The following is a 20,610-nucleotide window of genomic DNA, read 5'->3' as shown; positions in this document are numbered from 1 at the left end:
ACCCCTCCACAGGCCTGGCCGTTTAACTGCTGTACATCTGAAACCGAGGGATTTCCAAAGGCCTTCTCCATTTCCACACTTCTTTACGATGAACCAGAACAACGTTCTTCTTTGCCCCTCAGGAAGCTTTTACTTGCATCTAAACATCCCACATTTACATCACAAGAGTAGGGCAGTTTACAATAAACCTTTTGATGCCTAAAGTTAAGACTCAAATGGAAAAATTGCTATAGAGGTTGAACAAACTCATAAGTTTAAGGCTGTTTATATTATTTTAGGTTTCTAAAGCCAAATAGCCAACAGTAACAATGATAACCAATGATAACTTGCATTATAAAGATTTTTTAAATACTACATTTAAGTTAGGGCTGCACAATACATCGCAAATATATCATTGCAATATCAGCTTGTGCAACATTCACAGCGCAAAGCACCGTTCTGAGTGCAATAACTGTTGGCAAGTGTTGCATTTTTCATGCTAATGTAATATTTGGCAGCGGGACAGTCCTACGGCAGCACGTCCTCCTCACACCAGACACTGATGATGTGGTCCAAAATGCTAAAGGTCAGAGTGATGGAAGCACAGATGAAAAGGAAAGACGCAAAACCCGCATCGTAACTGGTATCGTTGTCACAATAACGAATATTTTTGCAATCGCAAGATTTTCTGAGACCGCACATCCCTGATTTAACTTACTAAATGAATAGACTTGCATATCTGTGAGGGGTTTAACATTTCTAAGAGAAAATCTCAGTTCTTTGTCTAAATGCCAGATGCAAGTTTTTTTTTTTTTCCTTTTTCAAATTAGGTACAACAAACAGTTGGAGGCAAATCATTTCATTTAATATGACGAAGCACACCGGCTCGTCACTGTGCTCTATTAAAAAGAAACCAACAGAAACATTTGTCATTACAAAACACTTCCCATCTATAGCAAAAATATAAACCACATAACACTTTCAAAATCCCTAATTTGCTTTTCTTTGTACAGAAAATCTTAGTGTTCTACAGACATAAAAAAAAAAGAAAAAGAAAAGGCCATTTATTTATAGACCACAAAAAAAAAAAAAATTCATAAAAATCAAAAGTTTAAAACATTTCTTTTCTGGGTCAGAAATATTTTTTCAGTCAAACAACATCTGATATGTTGAACAGTTGACACGCATCTTAGAAGATCAAGCCAGAAGAGCTGCCATGTATTTTGGTCTGCATATATAAAACAATAAGAGAAAACAAGGGAATTGTGATCTGCGGTAACACCAAAAAACAAAATAAAAAAGAAACAGTGACTCAAGAAACTGTTAAGGACAATCCTTTGACCAACAAAGGAATGTAGTGCCTGTTCTCAAAAACCAGAACGAGGGAAAAAAAAACAAACGTCGACTCATCAGGTATGTATATATACACACATATATACACACATACACACTTGGAATAAGCTACACATTTACTGACGAGCACATCATTAAATAGTTTTTAAATTATATGCAGCCTGCAGCTTGCACTGTCTGCTCATATACCAGTGTTTTGGCACATATGTCTGTAATTTGTGGAAATATAAATGCATGTTTTTTTTTAGCAAATCCAAAGAGTTTCTGGGTCGCTCAAGTTGTAGAGAGAATACCCAAGGTTAGCTTCACCGTCTGGTAATGTGTGTTAAATAAAACAGCTGATTCTCATATGCGATTCTACTTTAGCCTTTTGCAAAACAACAAAATCTTACAGTTCATTCAAGGTTCCTAAAAATATTTTCTTCACGTCATAAAAAACCCGCTGAAGCCCGAAGTACCGCCACCGACGCCATCAGAATCCGGGAAGACGCTCGTACCATCAACCAGGGTTTGATCTCGGTTGTTTCATCCCAGACTGAATCTGCTTAAACAACATATCTGCCAACTCTATACGTAACCTAACGCTTAAGGTTTTTAAACACCAACTGGGCCCAGCTCTGTGGAAGCCACATAATACTGATATGTTTCCCTCGCCGGGCCGCTGAACAGGCTCCCGCTGCAGCAAACTACTTCAGATTTCACTTATCTGACCATTGTAGGATTACAATTGTTTTTCTGAATACATAAAAACAAAAAAAACAAAAATAATCACAATTAACCTCTGCAAATCTATGATATGCTTAGTGTTTCTGGAGCTTTTACCTTATAATAATAATAATAATAATAATTCTTATTATTATTATTAAAAAATGGACCAAAAAAGTGACAATACAGAAAGCAGAGCGGACTTCTAGAAGTTATATATTTTGTTCTTTAAAAAATAGTTACTCTGCTTTGAAAAATGTAACCGAAAAGTTTGAGTTGCTTGATTCTCAAAGTTAAATAGTGTTTGCTCCTGTAATGTAAAAAAAAAACAAAAACAGGTTAACGTGCATTGGTGTGAGTCCTGCTGTGGCTCTGGACATGTGCTGAGAGTTGACAGACATGTTGGGCAGCGCCACGCGGCTGCAGCTGGGCGTCGAGGAGCAACTTGAACACAGAACTAAGCTTCCAGCCAGTGGGAAGTCCTCTGCAACTATAGCGCAGTATTCTCCGGGCTGAAGAGAGCCGCGAGGCCCAGGTTTTCCGTCTCCACCAAATCCTTGTCTGGCTTCGGGTTCTTAAAGAGGGATGGGAGGTTGCGGATGTGAACCTCCTTCCTGAACTGCTGGCAGAGGGCTTTCTGTGGGGGGGGGGAGAAAAGGTTAAACAAGAGGAGTTTTCATTAGATTGTTCAGCAGCGTCGAGCTGGGGGAACATTTGCTGCTGCTGCTGAGCACAGAAGATTTAGGGCGCAGCCAGAATCCCGCTGCTGATCTGCACTGTGGCCACAGTCCCATCACTTCTGAGAAGCGCCTAAAACACCAGGCATGCCCGAAGTGCGGCCCGGGGGACCATTTGTGGCCCCTGGACTGATTTTGTTTGGCCCCCCCCTAACTGCTTTTCAAGAAAGATTTAGTCTATTGGAAAGATTTGTCTGATGGAGATGGAAACGTTTCATTTTTATTAGGGTAAAATTAATACAGACAGGTTACGATCTTACAACTGAAAACGTTGGGTACAACACAATGTATTCATCTTTTAATAACCACACTTTTTACATTCTATTTAATTTCATAGTAAATACGAACGCTTCTGTCTGAGGACTCGGATACAAACTTTTGTTTTTCTCCAAATCATTTAATAAAATTAGCAACATTTTTCAAAGAAATACTGGCCTAAATCCTGTTCTCATATTACTAGACAAAAAATAATTCAGTTTTTTTTTTTTATTAATTGAGTCTAATATAATTTGCAAACTGGGTGAGCATCTTTTAATAAAACAAATGTGCAAAACCCATTTTCAGCTATGGCTCTACAGTGATGTAACATTATTTTCCCTCAGAAAATCTGAATAATTTGTTTAATAAAAATTAGCATATTTTATAAAGCAAGTAAAAAAAACAATTATTTTTCATTGTTGTTGTTTTTTGGCCTTCGAGTACTTTTGACTTGAGAATTTCGGCCCACGTGCCAAAAAGTTTGGACACTCCTGGCCAACGACTACGAAAGCGAAGTGCTGCCCTCTAGTGGTTAAATGTGACATTACCCCAACGGTTCCTGCAATGAGCTTCTTAAACTGGTCTCGTCTCTTCTTCTCTCCAGCTTTCTGGGCATTGGGGTCCACGAGCCTTTGATCATAGTGGTCCAGAGCTTCGATGCTGATGTTTGGAATCTGGGTCATCACTGTCCTCAGCTCAACGTAGCGAGGCCGCTAACACACAGAAACAGACAGCAGAGAGGCATTCTCAGCAGAGAAACTGGAAAACAAAACTATTTATCGTGTCCTTAAACTAAAGCTAAATGAAAATAAAAGAACCCAGTAATGTCATGCTTTAATGTCATATTCCTTACAGAAAAAGGTTATTCTAACTTTTAAATCTAACCCGGTTCGGGATTATTCTAAGTTTCTGCTTTTGTGAAGATGAAACAGTAAAGAAAATATTATCTCCTTAAACAAGCAGAAAATAAAGGAATCCTAAATAAGCCGATATGACGGAGGAGAGAGGCGACATTAGGCTCACCAGGTTTTCATAGATGAGCATGGCCAGGTTACAGAGGGGAGTGTTGCAGGCTTCGTGCTGCCCGTGAACCTGAAGGGCTCTGAGAACGCTGGTGTAGAACCACGTGACTGCCTCAGGTAGGAGGTTACCTGCCACGACCTGGGTAGAGACGGTTAGAGGTGCTTAGTAAAGGTTACCACTTGCGTACGTTTTTGCAAGACACAGATGGCAAACTGACAAGAAACCGACTACATTTAGAAAACATCCATAGCGAGATCATTGTTGTTCATCTTTGAGTCGGGGGCATATCTGGGTCCTGGGTGTGATGTAAAGGAGTCTGGCTGTAGCGATGGAAGGTTATCCATGTGTTGCAGCCCATGCACATCTGCGTGGATTTGTTATCAGAACGCCTAGACTACAACCTAATCAAAGTGGCAGTGCTCCAACTTCCTTTGAGATGATGGTTTTGGCACTGTGGCTGCTATGGCTGCTTCCAATGGGATTTCTTCTGAACAACCCATGATCTTCACTCAGATAAATACAATACAGCACTACAGTCTGGTCTTCAAAAAAATGGAAATTAGCTTGTGCTGATCAGAAGCGGGCACACCTCCGGATTGCACAAAGGCTGTTTGACTAAAGCAGTGGTTCTCAAACACTGTGGCGGTGAAGGTATGACAGGGAGGGCACCCTTTTGTCCAGAAAATACAGCGCAGGTGTAAAAAGGTCAGTGGAGACACCATCGATAAATGCTGCTAAATGTGACAACAGCACCCCCTGCTGTTTGGTCTGTACCTGCGGACGGTGGTATGAAGAGCAAGGGATACTCTGTCCTCCTCAGAGCAACGGCTTCACTGCACTGAGGGAACGTAGCTCTGAATGTCTTGAGTACAAATATTAAACTCATGAAAGAGTATAAAACTTGACGTAGCTGTAGTTTGTCCTAGGTTGATATTTTTGCCAAAATTTCGGCTCATCTATATATTTATACCTTTGTATTTCATTGATGATGAGGTTCATATCTGGTTAAAAGTAACGTATGTCTGTGCAAATTCTGTTATCTGAGTCATTGCAACATCAAACCGGCTTAAGTCAGAGGCAACTGGGCTTTTACTCAGCATTTCTGAAAAGGTTTCGACACCCATCTGGGAGTAACATGTGCCGTCCCTCCAGAGGGAGAACGTGCTGCGTTTAGTTTCTTCTCTTGTTTTGTTGGCAGGGATGCATCAGGCTAAATACCTTTTATATTGTTGTTAATATTATGTAGTTTGTAAAATGTGGCAGAGTTGAAAAATTCATGTTGTTAGAAACAGTTGTTATATAAGGTATTTTAAATATTATAAAATGCAAAAAGGATTCTGGGTAATTCCACTACAGGAAGTTACACGTTGTTCAGGCTATAGCTCAAATGCACAATTTATCTTACATTAAGTCATACTGCATTTAGCAACCTGCAGGTAAATGAGCTTTTATTATAATTATACAATAGTTGCAGTGCAAATCATAAAGAAAAAAAATAAAGAAAAAGTTCAGCCTTTAGATTCTCGTTATGATCAGCTCAGAGTGATTTATAAAAAACTGGTTTTGCGTGAATGGTTGCACAGAGCATGCAAAGAATGCAGCACCCAGTTAAAATTACTGGGCAGGAGGGGAAAAAAATAAAGATATCCTTTCACCTGTACCCTAATCTGCTAATAAAGTGATGGTGGAGGTGCAAAAACGTTCAATGTTTATAGGGAAGCTGTGTAGACTGTAAACTCTCTTTTCCCTCTTACCTGTAACTTTTTTTAAAAGCTACTTTTCAGCAGGGCTGTTTGAGATTTGGACTGTGAGCAGCACCACATTGCTTCAAGTTGAAAATGTTAGAAATAACCAGTAGAGTTAAAATAATAAAACAACACTGCTATTAAAGCAGAAAGACGCTGCCGTATGGGCGCTACCTGCCGCAGGAGGTTCCAGCAGACCATAGAAGCAGTGCGGTGGCAATTTGTGGTGTCTTTCCAGGACAGCGAGGTGAACGAGAGGGTCAACAGGGACATGTACACATTCTGGGACAGAAAAAAAAGCAAAAACACATCACGTTTGGAAGCTTTATTTAAAAAAGGTAGAGTGCTTTTGAATGAGACTTTGTCCAAGACTGACCTCATGTTTCATCAAGCATTTTCCCAGCTCAGTCAGCTCCTCCATGGGCTGAGGAGACGACGCCACTTGGACTGAATCCATCACCACATCTTCCTCTGCGAGAGCACATTTTCAGCAAAACAATCACCGCTTTCCCACTCAAGATTAAAAAAAATAAACAATTTAATTCTAGGTTTACCATCGATTTCCTCTTTAGCTGCCGCTGGTTCAGGCATTTTTCTGGAAATACAGCTCACATCTGAAAGAGAGGACAGAAGACTGGTATTATGAAGCCATCATAACTCACAGGGCACCAAGTTGGAGGAAACGCTGATCCAGCAGCTGTGATCTACAGTCTAATAACTCACTGTCTGTCTCTGTCATCAAAATATCTTGATAGGTTTCTTTAGAAATGCACATTAAGAAGAAAAGAACCAGTTCTGTTATTTATTTGATTCTCCATTAAACTTTGCGACTCATATAGAAGCAGAAGGCAGCGCAGCTAAAGTTGGTTCGTTTCAACCTCCAAAGAAAACCAAGTGTTGAACGTGGCTGCCTTTTGGGTTTATCACTGTGCAAAGATGTTTTTGTCTTTACTTCATGTGAAAGGCTACTACAAGAGAAACAAAACAACAGAGGTAGGATAGTGTTGCTGAATCGCCCTCAAGTGAAAACTAGAGAGACTCACTGAGAAGATCCAGAACCTCCCTGGTGAGCAGGCGGACCAGCTGCTCTTCCAACATCTCCTGCGTCACGGCGTTGTCTTCGTAGACCACCTGCTCCTCCTCCTCCTCCTCACTGACAGCACAGAAAGGTTGTTTTGCACATTAAACGCCGATCTTAACTTCTTTAAGGCTTAAATGAGGAGCTTTGTTGAAATGAATTGGTACCAAATTCACACATAATCATCAGCTACTCTTAATTTGAACAAACAAAAGCTTGTATTTCAGGTAAAACACCTTATTGTCCAAAGCCTTTAATTAATCATTTTACAACTTACTTCACGGAGGTCCTCTGGTTGATGACCTGCCACTTTATGTTCAGTCTCTGCAATATGAAGCAGGAGCGTGGTTAAAGCTAAAATGGGGCTATTTGAACCAAAAGGAAAGTTCACAAACCGCATTCTGACCTGCAACATGTAGGTGAACAAAGGCCCCAGCAGAGGGCGCAGCAGGCTGTCGTGATACTCTGGAGGACAGTAGAGCACCAGCTGCTTCAGGAACAGCCGTATACGTTTGTCAAGGCAAATCAGCGGTCACGTTAAGTCAGAGCTTTGCGGTAACACTTTATTTGAAGGGGTGTCTTTGTTATGACAAGCCCATAACTTAACAAAACCCCAAGTCAAGGCCTTAATTTAACCTAATCCCAAATCAAGCCCTAAACTTAACATAATCCCAAATCAAGCCCTAAATTTAACCTAATCCCAAATCAAGCCCTAAATTTAACCTAATCCCAAATCAAGCCCTAAATTTAACCTAATCCCAAATCAAGCCCTAAATTTAACCTAATCCCAAATCAAGGCCTAAATTTAACCTAATCCCAAATCAAGCCCTAAATTTAACCTAATCCCAAATCAAGCCCTAAATTTAACCTAATCCCAAATCAAGACCTTAATTTAGCTTAGTCCCAAATCAAGCCCTAAATTTAACCTAATCCCAAATCAAGCCCTAAATTTAACCTAATCCCAAATCAAGCCCTACATTTAACCTAATCCCAAACCAAGCCCTAAACTTAACCTTGTCTCTGTTAATGTCAAGTTGTCATAACAAAGACATTTTAAACAATGTCAACTTTGCTTTAATAGTGTCATAATTTACCAAATGACAATTAATGACAACAGTCCTAAACATTCATAAAGAGTCATTTATGTTCATAACAGGTGTTATGTCATGTTTATGACAGTGTAATGTCAGTCTTATCTAACCCCTTCAAATAAAGTGTTACCGAGCTTTGCTTTATGCACAAAAAAACTGCTTGCAGACATCATAAAGAAACACTGGCAAATCAAAAAAAAAGGATATGAATCATTGAGCGAAGTCTGTGGTCCGGCACGTGGTCGAGGGACGCGAAGGCAGAGCCAATGATTCCTTCGGCGAGCCTCTCAACGGTGTAGAAGTCCTGCAGCAGCGCCGGACCTGCGTTGCCCAGGATGTGGAAGCTGCAGGGAAAGGCAGAACACAACTGAGGCGGTGCCGAGACCAAGCACCAACTATGCAGCAATCGGCAGACGACATATGGCAATGATGCGGCGACAACACATACCAGTTTTCAAATAACGAGTTGAAAAATCCCTGCATGCGATCTAGGGCGCTTTTATAGGCAGGAGCGTCGTAAATATCCAGAGGAGGCTGTGGGAGACCTGAAGAAATGCGTTCAGGTTTCATATTTTCATGAGATTCTTTACTGTGGGTCTAAAACTACAAACCGATGGAGGCGGCTCTTCTTACCAAGGATTATGAGTTTATCTCCATCGATCACATCATAGGCTCTGGAGAAGGTCTCACTAAGACGAGCGACATTCTCCGGCATAAATAAACTGTTCTGAGTTCTGCAAGAACAAAAAGATAGACAAAGATTACGAGTAACAAATAAATAATGGGATTATCTTCTACTTGTGTTACTGATAAAACTCAGTAATGATAAATTGTGACCTTTTTTTGTTTTGCTTCTGTACATTAACAACTTTAACCTTTAACACAAAATTTGTCAGTTGTCCAGCACAAAATATAAAATAGCTGAAGAAATAAAATACCGTATTAAACTTCCATTTCGTTTACTTAAAAATACAAAGTGAAAGTGAGCTAAGAAACAGCTTGTATACCTTATTAAAGCCAGCAGGTTGGGCAGGAAGGCCAGAAACTGAGCTGCACAGGGGTTTCTGTAGATAGGGGCTCCAGCAGGGGTGTAGCCCACCACGAAGCCACCGGCTCTTGCTTCTTCCAGGTCTGCAGGCCAGCGCGCGCGCTTCACCACCGCAAGCATCGCATACAAACAGAAGCTCAACTAGGAGGGACACACAAACGTGCACTTTAGCTCACCCGAAGAGGTCGATGGGGATAAAAGTAAATAAATTATTCTTACAGACATTGTTACACAACCAGAACTGGTAAAGCAAATGATTTGAGTTTTTTTGTAGATTCTGTGCCACTATTATAGTAAAGATAACACCCAGTGGTGTGTTTACTCCTCCCCCAACCAAATGTATCACAGTAAAACCCAACAGATCTGAAATATGGAAGCTAATTCTGCCTTGTTTGAATTTTGGGCGAATGACATCACATAAGGCACGATAAATGAGAAGATCAGATGGCAAGGCAAGTTTAATTCCCGCTCAGGATAATTCAAAGTGCTTCACAGAAAAACAAACAGAAAACACAATAATAGCAAAAACTCAAGTACAGTACAAAGACATTAAATGCAAATGTATAATTCTTAAAAACTGGACAAATAACCTTCTTGCTGAAATCAAGTTGAAAGCGGTTCAACCTTATCTGTTTGCACCAGAGTTTGAAACAGAGGACCCCAAAGTACGACGGCTATTACTGTGGATTTCAAAAGCGAGGCAGACTGTGCCAGTGGCTGACCTTGGGAACCCATTTCTCCATCTGATTGATTGATTCGCTGCATGTTTACCCCTCATAAAATAATTAAAAGCCATTTCTACTTGCATTACATGAAATTGTGACGTTATTTCTCATTACAGTGGCACTGCATGCAGCCTTAACTTATCTTAACTTTCTGGCTTCCAAGTTTTTTTTACCTTAACTTCTTCCCTCTGATGGTGACGGGTATGATAGCGTGAGCGTAGTAGGCGGGACCACAGGTGCAATGGATATTATGATTAATTCAACCGATATCACTTCGATTTGTTCTGCTTGACGACCACTTCAGGCAGAAACAGCCGATGATGCAGCAGTTCAGCAGGAAAAGTTTATAGATTTGAAATGACCACTGAGGATCTTTTTAAAACTGCTATTTGTTGTTGATATTAAATGCCTGAAGTAAACAAAAAGGTAAAAAAGAAAAATGCGGTTCCCTCCTGCTTTATGAGATGTAACCATAGGGCATAACCATAGTGTGTTAAAGCTTCCTTATGGTTAAATGAAGTTTATGTTCATTTAAAAAAAAAAAAAAAACAGGTGGGTAATCCAGGTTCAGAAAGTAAACGGCCTGAACAGAGATTAGTTCAAAGCGTTTGCATTTCCAGCTCCACAGCATAGATAGGGACTAATGCCTAATCACCAGGTTAGGCGAACAGGATGAAAGGGAAAACTCTTTCTGAAGCCAGATTTACCCACTACTGCCAAATAGCCAAATGATTTAATTAATTGTTTAATTAATTAATAAAAAATAAATAAAAAAAACAGAAATTGATTGTGCAACAGTTATGCACATAAATTGTAAACTATAAACCTAAGTATACTGAGGTTATTAATTTGATATTCAAACCCGTTCATTCACAGCCCGACAGTGAAGGTGTGAGTGAATGGCTGAACTACATTCATTCTGAAGATGATTGTAGCTACACTGTAGCCACAGACTGAAGGAAGTGAGGCTGCCATACATCGGCGCCACTGGGCCCTTTGACCACCAAAGGCACGCAGTGAACTCCCTAACACATAAAAATGTAGGGCTTCGCTGTATTTTTTTTATCCCACTTACTTGACCCCTGTTAGGTCCTGCTGCATCTCCCTCTTCTCTTTGCTCCGCGACCACTTTATCTGCTCCAACAAATGACAGGAACTTGACCGGATCTGCAAGCAAACTGAAAAAAAAAAAAGAAAAAAAAAAAAAGGTACAAGACAAACGGGTTTCAATACATCTCAAAACATGATGCCAAGTTTCAAACAAGACAAATAAAAGTCACATTAACCTGGTCATCTCCTCAGAGGTCCACTGGGTGATTATTGAGGCCATGAGCTCATCTAGAAAAGCTTTTTGCTTTTCAAAGTCTTTAAACTGGTTACTGATGAGCACCAGCGCTTCCATCTGGGAGCATTTCTCCAAGTAAGTCAGCGTGGCTTCGTTCGAAAACAACTCTTTCACGTGGCTGTAGAACATGTCGAAGCAGGGCTGTGAAAGGGGAAAACAAAAGAAAGTAATTACACAACTTAGAAAAACAGACCCAGGTTGATTCGGTTTGTGTACTGGGATAAAGACCTATATTACCAAGATGAACTGTGGGTAATCCCGACAGATTTTAATGATGGCCGAGCAGGCGTGTCTCCGAACATTCTTCACAGCTCGACTCCGAGGCGCCTTAAGACATCGTCGGAAGAGGGTTTATTTCCATTTTAGACCACAGAGACGGTGAAACATGATGCTGGCTCCGTGAAAACAACTTACCTTGTTTTCTAAATCGGTATGAAAGGTGACTGCTTTGAATAGCTGTGAAGGCAAAACACAGACAATAAAGAGAGCTGGCTTTGAGGATTGTTGTAAAATCTGCTGTCAGGTGTGGATGTAGATATATATAGATAGATATCTTTGCACGTAAACCACTGAAAAACTGCATAAGTGGCAGCCAGAAAACACAAAGTGCCAAGTATTCTGAAAATTTATCCCGACAGTATGAGCGAATCAATTCAAATGCCCTGCGGACATGACATGTCTTTCTCTCATCTTAGCATCAGCCTGTCAAATAGATCCTTTTTCATCTAACCTTGTAGAGAACCTGTGGCAGGAACTGCGGCCTGTGGGTGGCGAAAGGAAAGAGGGCAGAGATGTTGCTCAGCACACAGGACAGGATGAGCGGGTTCCTGGTTTCGTAGTTCAGGACGGCCTGGAGGAGCTCCATGCTCTGATCTATTGGCAACTTCTGCACGGTTTGAAGCAGCGAGAGGAGAATACGTCACATTTGCCTTTCAGACACTACTTGCTCGTTGTTGTTTTCTGTACTTTGATGAATGTTTCGTCACCTCCTCATCCAGACTTTTGAAGATCTGATGCATCACACACTCAATGAAGACTGTGACCGCATCCCACTGAAGGACAGACGGAGACATCAAGGAACACAGACCCTCTGCACTCTTAGCTGGGGAGAAACAACAGTTTGAGGCACAGAAACATCAACTACTACTGGAAAGAAAATAAGGATGTTGATTTATGTTTTGACTTACTTCAAATGAGTCTATATAACTATTACAAATAGGGATATGGAAATTTGGGCCAATAGATATTTGATATTAATATTGCCGTTATGTCCTTTAACTAATATGCGTGTGTGTGTGTGTGTGTACACACATTTATGTTTCTGTTAGGGCTGGACGATATGGCCAAAACTTATATGGCAATATATTTCTTGATTTTGGATGATATCGATGTAAACAAAATAAAAAGCAGCTGAAAGGCGGCAAAGAATGCCCACAACAGATGCCTGTACAAACTTATAACAATTACTTTACTATGTTTTTTTAAAACTCCAATACAACATTTTAGAAATATTTGCTTAAAAAAAAAAAAAATACATAAAATTTACATAAAACCCAGAACATCAGTCAGCGGCAAATCCTGTAATCATTGACTGATATATATATATATATATATATATATATATATATATATATAAAACTTTTGTACATTATATTAATGTACAAAGATATATGCAAACACACCATCCTGGCTGCGATGCATCACAAGCCACTCCCATCCCCCCACAAAGCGCAACTAGATGGAAATAAACATTGGTTGTTAATATGGGCCCAGTTTTACTTATCAGGTCGAGACCGATATGTTAAATAAAATGACTGACACTGGCCGATACTGATGTTAATGTCGATATATCGTGCATCTCTAGCTACAAATACAAACAAACGTAAACGTTTTCTACGTTACTATAAAATATTACATTGAGTCAATGTTTCTCTGAGAAAAAAAACAACAACAATGGAAAGCAGTCAAACATCTCCCCAAGCCTTACATGCGGCGTCTACAGGATCAACTGGACTGGCGATCTGAAACCGTAGCCATTCTGATGCCGTCTGGAACGCTTCTACTGGAACAATACGACTTAGAGTCCGCAAAACCTCCCCGTTCTGCGATCGATAAGCTTTGAAGCAAAGCACACACACAAAAAGAAAACACCATAATAAAACTCAAACACTGAAATCGAGATACCTGAAACTGAACGAAGTAACAAAACCTACTGGAAAAGAAAGAGTTGAAGTCCTCGTCGCTGTCAAAGTCCATTCGAGAGTACACACAGCTTGGGCTGTCTTCTCTAGAGGGAAAGCCAGTCTGGGAAAAAGAAAGAAAGAAAGATAAAACCCATGTACCATGATGTGAAACAGGAGTCCCACCCATTGGACATTTCCATACGATACAACCACATTTTGTTGTTTTCCCGTCCACGCACTGAGCCGGTGAGATCCAAACGGAGTAGCTCACCTTAACAAGGTTGGTTGTTGATACTTTGAGGTACCTGATGGCCACCTCCACCACGACAGGGACTTTTGACAGAGTCTCGTGTCTGAACAAACTGGCCCACGTTGACACAGTGCATGATTTTAAAAACTGTGGAACAGAGAAAAAAAGAAGACAAAAAAAAAAAAAACGACATCAGCTAATAATCACAGCTCAACTGGAAGCTTTAGGCGAAAATTGAAGCAAAATTCAAGCCACTGATTAGCAGCAGCTCACCTGACTGGAATGTGTGGTGAAGGCTAATAAGGCTTCGGTGTACTTGCTGAGATTCGCAGGAACTTCCACCTCTGGACACGAACTCTGTGGCGGACATAATCCCAGATGTCGGTGTGATCAAAGCGCATTAAACACTAGAGCAAACATGCTGATCCATGTGTGAACACACAAGGGAGAAAAAAAAAAAAAAACCTCACCACTAATGAGCAGAGCTGGAATCCGAGAGCGCACAGCACCTGACAGAGTCTCTTCAGGAACACGTAGCGCCGCTCCACCACATCCACTGCATCCATCGCTCTAAGGACAAACAAAGCGCCATGAGACGAGCCGCAGCTTCATGTCGGGGAAAAATAAACACAGTTTATCACAAAGCCAGACGTGTGACAAAACTTACTGTGAATTTGAGGAGTTTTGACAGATTGCCAAACCGTCCGCTGATCTGGACACAGAGGCAGAATATTAAGCATGGGTAAAATGATGCCTTCGGTCTAATGGGAGAAGCGGTTTGACTCACTGTGCTGCAGAGAGGATGTACTGGATGGCCACGTCATTGAACAGCAGCATGAAGGGCTTCCTCTCCTCCAGTTTTCCCTGCGCCAGAACACCAGCAGGACCATACATCATTTTTTTCTTAGTGACTTAATGTAAGTAGTGACATAATTATCTTTACAGTTTACCAAATGAGGCTAAGACAGTTCTTCAAAAGAGAACAAATCAAGCCTGGTCCTTTAAAGTGTTTTATACCACGCCGCAGGGCTGAACTGCAGCATGCAGTCAAATAGACAGGCTCACAAATTATTTTAAGTGTTTTAAATACAAGTGCCCTCTTTCACTGTTCCATACACGATTATTTGCTGACGCAGGAAATTGTGAAAGTGAGGATTCTCTGTGGATCTTCCAGTGAACTGTAGTTAAACCTGGTGAAAAGAAAAGAACTGGAGCTTTCAGATGACTGTCCCGCTTTTCCTGTGCAAACTAACCAAACTTTTCCTGGTGGGCCCTGCTGTGATTTAAAATAATGTTTTTGCGCCTCCCTCCAACCAATCTTTACGACAGTTGAACAAAAACTGCAGTAAAACATAACAAAATAAACCGCAACCTTCTTTAAATCATAAAACCACCACTTTTAAATTGTAATTGTTTTAAGTTTAACTGTTTATTTTACAGTGTAATTCAATTCAACATTGTGAGATATATATATATATATATATATATATATATATATATATATATATATATATATATATATACATACATACATATATACACACACACACAAACACTACTTTACACAACTCCTCACGGTTCATCCCAGTCCGTGGCTATGAAATTATTATTTGATGAAGTAAAATAGGAATATTGCCATCATGAAATGATACCCTACTAATTGATTTAGTGCCTAGTATTACTTAAAGCAAGGATACATACAGAAAGTGTCAAGCCTTTTTTTTAATCAATCATGTGATTAAATTTAACATGCGATTAATTGAATTACTGATTATGGTGACAGGCCTATTTAAAAGAATAAATACTTCAGTTACTATCAAACACACAAACTGCTTTATGTTTTAACACTAAGATAAAGATCACTAAAAAACAAACAAAACAAAAACAAAAAAAATCACTGCTGATCTCTGATCAAACATTAAATTAGGATTTTGACGTATAGGAAAATCCAGACGATGACTCATGAAACCGATGAATCCTCAGGCAGTTTTCCTGCAGCTCACCTTGCGGCTCAAAGCAATGAGCAGGCACTCTGAAGCCTCCAGCTGCAGCTCGGGTTCACTCAGCAACAGACACAGCATCTCCAGCAGTTGGCAATTTCTAGAAGTGATGTGCACCAGCGTCACCCAATCTATGTAGCCTGCGAGCGTATTCAGCGTGGCGATGGCAACTCGACAGTGAGCTTTGGCCTGTATGTGGATAAAATGTTTTAAAAAAAAAAACATTTGTGGAAAAGAACCAAATCTTGATGCATAAAGAGGTTTTTGTTTTTTTTTTTGAGTAAATACCTGCAGTTCACACCCTGGTTCCTCTTTCTGGAAAAGAATGAATTAACTCCGCTGTTTAATCATATTTAGGACTGTTACTTTTAGAGACCAAAGTAACCAAGTTGAGACATCGCTTACCAATTTGCGGTAGGCCTCGACATTGACGCGCAAAATGGCCAACATGAAAGTGAAGATGCTGTCCATGTTCTGGGTGAGCGTCTGCTGGATGTCTCTACGGCGCTGTGAGGGCAGCGTCTGGAAGGTGATCACATCCTCCGCCAGCCTCAGAAGGATTAGCATGACCAGCTCTGTCTGTGCCTCCTGTCACAGAAACCCATTTTATGTCATTGGCAAACATTTAGCAGGAAAAAAACAAACAGCAAATTTAATCAAAAAGTAGAAAAATAGGTTATTTATAGGGTTGTGCTTAAAAATCGATACAAAGATTAATATTGATGTTTTTAAAAACAATTTAATATCGATATTCTGGCTTTCAATATCGATATAACTCCCAACCCCTAGGGGGCATTATAACAGCGCAGCATTACTGTTCACAGCGAGGAAGTGCAAGTGAGACGAATTTGCGGAACGGCCGACAGGATTTTAGAAACGCCTTCGTCCCTAAAATCAGACATTTGTGCACATTTTTGGTTGTGTGATACATAAATGCATTGAACCAAATGCACTTTATTTTCCTGTTATTATATCAGTGTTCAATTAATTTAACATAAATATTATTTTTGGCTGGTTTTGTTCATTGAATGACTGAGCATTAATTTGGAAGTAATAAATATCGACATTGGAGACAAATCAAATCATGCTGAGCTATATCGAGAATCATATTGTATCGTGAGCTATGTATCGAGAATCGTATTGAATTGGCTCAGCCTAGGTGATACCCAGCCCCTAGTTATTTATCTGAATAAAAACTTGCTTTAAAAACTTTTAACTTCAACTAAACTTTCATGGGATAAACATCTGTCGGATGACATCCTTTCACTGGGATAAACACACGCTACACCTTTTTTTTAACCTGGTTACATAAAGTCCACAATAAAAGTGTCCTCTCTCTTCACTTCGTCGTTACCGTCTATGACGGTGTTGGTCAATCTCACAAAATCTCGACTAACAAAAAAAAACATGCGAAACACTAAAACTTGTTGCGGCTACATCACAATACCTATACCTAACTATTTCGAATGAATAATCCTGAACTTGCTTTAATTGTTTGGACAGCAGGCATGTTTGTATAGAGAAGGAGCGTGAGTATGACCAATCATCCACTGGAATAATATTTGCTTGCCAGCCATTACGTAACCCGTATTCAAACGAGACTGGTCAAGGAAGCACGCCACACTTAGCGCACTGTGTACGTTACTCACCCCTTGGCTGGAGAGCGTCTCCATCTCCTTCAGCATATCAGGCCAATGCTGGGGCCATTCCCTTTTGATCATTTCCACTACTATCCGGGATAGGGCATCTTTGACGTGGCTCTCTTCCTCCAGAATAGAAAGGGTACCCTAGTAAAACCCAGCGGCAGATGTCAAACACAAGCTGGGAAGAGTCAGGAGGTTTTTTTTTTTTTTTTTTTTTTTTACCTACATTTGTCAGCAGCTGCATGGCACACTCCTTCAACTGGACTTTCTCTTGCTGCTGCATGTTGTTCCATCGGAACCTGGTTGAAAACAATGAGGGATAATCGTCAAACTGCACAGCTTCGTTTCTCTGTAAAAATCGGCTTGCGCTTCTCAAGCATCACATGGGGCGCACTTACTTGATGACGTGCTCCAGTATTTGCAAGCCAAAGTGTCTCACTACCGCCGGGCGACTCGTGTCTGCTAATTGCAGGCCACATGGGACACAGAGGGTGCTTGTCTCTTTAAATTCCTCGCAGAACTGTTCGGAGAGATGTATCGGGTCATTTCACACAGCTACACGTTAAAAGTGCAATACGATCCCGCTTGAATGAACTCACTGTCAGGTGGTACACGTGTTGTAATACCAACAGCTCGCAATCGTGTAAACAAAACAATCGATTCCGAGCTTTTTATTAAGTAGACGTTGACAACACCGGGATAGTTGTTTTGAATAAATTACGTTTTTATCTCTTTGTTCCGAGCTTTAATGTGTCATCTGAGCGAATGTGTGAGCATGAGTCAACTGTGATCGCACTAGGCTAGCTCCCCAATAGTCTTACTTTTTAAACATCCAATCCTGGAAGACTGAACAAATGTTCCCGAGCAGCTGTTACAAAGACACTACTGGACGATGTCGGCAGTTTATTCCCATTCATAATCACGTCACTCTGAGCTCTCGCAACGGCCGCGGTAAATGACAAGTCAAGCTAGCTAAAGGCTAGCTAGCGGTCGGTAACGGTGCTACCTTCAGGGCCTCCAGCCGGTAAATCTGGCTCGTTTCTGCGTCCATTATCACCATCACGGCTTTCATAAGCTGATCACACGTGGCAGCCACCTGCTCAGCCATGACTTCAGGTAGTGTCGGTCACACCGTTAGGACGAAAGCAAGCAACTCCCTTATGCAAAGCGCCTACAATGAGTAACGTGCAGACAGGGAGACACCGACGTCGGCCAACGTGCGGAAAATGATGCGAAGCTGCTGCTGAGCCTCTTGAGCCTCGTGGCTTGCCGTTAAAATGGAATCCTGGACTTTGTGGTTCTTTCTTTCTTTCTTTCTTTCTTTCTTTCTTTCTTTCTTTCTTTCTTTCTTTCTTTCTTTCTTTCTTTCTTTCTTTCTTTCTTTCTTTCTTTCTTTCGCTCACGTTCAGTTACTCATTGATAGTATTTGCTTATTCGTCAACAAATAAAAGCGGAAACGTGGACAAAAACACATTTAGATTAATGTGTAGTGTAGTTATTAATGCCACTAATTAATGATCGTTTTCTTCTAATAATACCTTATTCAATAAAACAGCAGTAATGTTAAATGCACAATGCAAACATTGTGTCTTTTCATGACACATTTCTATAAAGTCTCAGAGGGTGGTCCCTGAGGACTTGCTCTTGATGTATGATTTAAACATGTAATTACTTCATACAGAGTCCTAAATCCTATGTACACAAAAGAGCTGCTGTTAGACTTTATGACCATAATTGCTCCTAACAAACTCAGTAGTTATTGCCATCCCTATTGTTTTTCCATTTTTTTCTTTGTTGTAAATAGTCTGTTGTTGTTATTTATGTATTATATACATGGAGATTTCGTGAATTTTTTAAATCACCCTACTCAATTGACAGTTCTTTAATCAGAGTATGCTAGTTTTCATAGCTGCACAGTATTCTTTCTTGTAGAGTAAATTTGTCCTTACCATACACTCTAATTTTCTGTTTTTAAATTTTTCTTTTACCCTTTTGGTGTATCTGCCTGCTCCATTTCCTTTCAATTGCTGCTGGTACACAACTGTGAGAATATATAGAAAAGAACAGAATAGAATAGAAATATCTGTATCTGTATTCGGGCATGATAGTCAAAAAAAATGACATAGTTACAGAAGATTAAGTAATTTCATTAAAAAAAGTGAATTTAAAGTTATGTTCTTGAAAATTAACTTATCAGAAAGGGGGGGAAGAAAAACGGTGCAGTTCTTAACTGATAATATGTCATATTCAGGTAAAAAAGCATGCATAAATATACTAAAAAAGATTAAAATTAAATACAGAGAAGAACAACAGCCAATTTACAGAACGATGTGAGAAAACTATACATTTGCTGGTATAATGTTTATACCAGGAAACACCTCAGAGCAACTAAAGCGTGTGCAAATGGACATTAACATTGGGGATACCTTGAATCATTCTTGATCAGATCAGGACCTCTGCAACCATTAGCATGTTTCTAAACACTAATTGAGTCTGTTGTAATGCCAAAGGTTATAAAGTCTCGCAGCAGCTGGGACGAAGGACCTGTGGAAGCACTGTTTTGAACATGTAGAGTGCATGTTCAAAACATGCACCCTACAATTCACTAAGAGGGCTCTGCAGCTCTGCGACAGCTCCATGCATTGTGTGGGAGACATTGTTGATCAGTTATGTTATTTTTCTAACGGTCCTTTTGTCTCCCACCACCTGCACTGGGTCCAAGGGGCATCCCAGGACAGAACTGGCCCTCCTAATGAGTTTATCCGGGACATTTCTATTCTCTTAGTAGTAATGGTAGAAAATGTAATCATTTACCATCTCAAATTTTACTTATTTTAGAGACATTTGGGTAATTGTTTTATAATTTATTTAGTAATTTAGAATTTGATTTATCACTCCTACAGATTGTGTCAGTGAGTCTGAAGATTTATCAATCAAATGCTTGCTTCTTTGGAGCCATAGAGAAAGTTTAAATTATCTCATAGTGGACAGTAACTATGAAATATTTAAGCACATTTTCGAATCAAAGTTTTTAGAATTTCATCGCTAATGACAGGAAAGCTGTCATTTTTACATTGATTAATTTAAATATGAACAGTAAAAAGTATCATATATAATATAGATATATAATTAACGATTAGCGTTGTGTAATAACATAATTATGATTTTATGTATTATTTTGTATTCATTTCTTGTTCCATTGAAATTATCAAGTAGTGGAACATTGCATTATGTTTTTTTTTTTTTTTTTAATGCCAGGTTGCCACCCACTTCTAATTCAAAATTCTATATTGGTCATTTAAAAAGACCAAAACCTCTCGCTATTTTCTTCTTTAAAATATAATCAATTTATCAGTCCAGTGCAACTTTAACCTGCTGCCAGCGTCCTCTGGTTATGCCACACATCTCCTCTTACCCCGCGCTAAAGGAGGAACGAGCTCCTCTGCC

At 39.9% G+C, this 20,610-nt stretch overlaps 1 protein-coding gene across 1 annotated transcript; it reads right to left on the bottom strand.

Annotated features, from left to right (window-relative positions):
• Positions 1–822: 822 nt before the first annotated feature.
• On the bottom strand, positions 823–18,397 carry LOC105938740 (exportin-5). Its single transcript, XM_012880612.3, has 33 exons — positions 18,170–18,397; positions 17,562–17,683; positions 17,390–17,462; positions 17,170–17,307; positions 15,926–16,108; positions 15,809–15,835; positions 15,524–15,709; positions 14,308–14,384; positions 14,188–14,232; positions 13,991–14,090; positions 13,794–13,877; positions 13,542–13,667; positions 13,301–13,391; positions 13,075–13,203; positions 12,074–12,189; positions 11,818–11,973; positions 11,502–11,543; positions 11,325–11,414; positions 11,029–11,228; positions 10,818–10,920; positions 8,977–9,158; positions 8,603–8,703; positions 8,418–8,514; positions 8,177–8,313; positions 7,285–7,382; positions 7,156–7,202; positions 6,844–6,953; positions 6,355–6,414; positions 6,177–6,271; positions 5,975–6,082; positions 4,056–4,193; positions 3,581–3,745; positions 823–2,674 (listed from the first exon to the last, which is right to left on the bottom strand). Exons 1-33 carry the CDS (start codon positions 18,269–18,271, stop codon positions 2,528–2,530), a joined length of 3,675 nt encoding a protein of 1,224 aa, XP_012736066.2. The 5' UTR covers positions 18,272–18,397; the 3' UTR covers positions 823–2,527.
• Positions 18,398–20,610: the final 2,213 nt, after the last annotated feature.

This window comes from Fundulus heteroclitus, chromosome 22 (genome assembly GCF_011125445.2).
Source record: "Fundulus heteroclitus isolate FHET01 chromosome 22, MU-UCD_Fhet_4.1, whole genome shotgun sequence".
In the NCBI taxonomy this organism is placed as follows: Eukaryota; Metazoa; Chordata; class Actinopteri; order Cyprinodontiformes; family Fundulidae; genus Fundulus; species Fundulus heteroclitus.
This window is presented reverse-complemented; position numbering and strand designations above follow the sequence as displayed.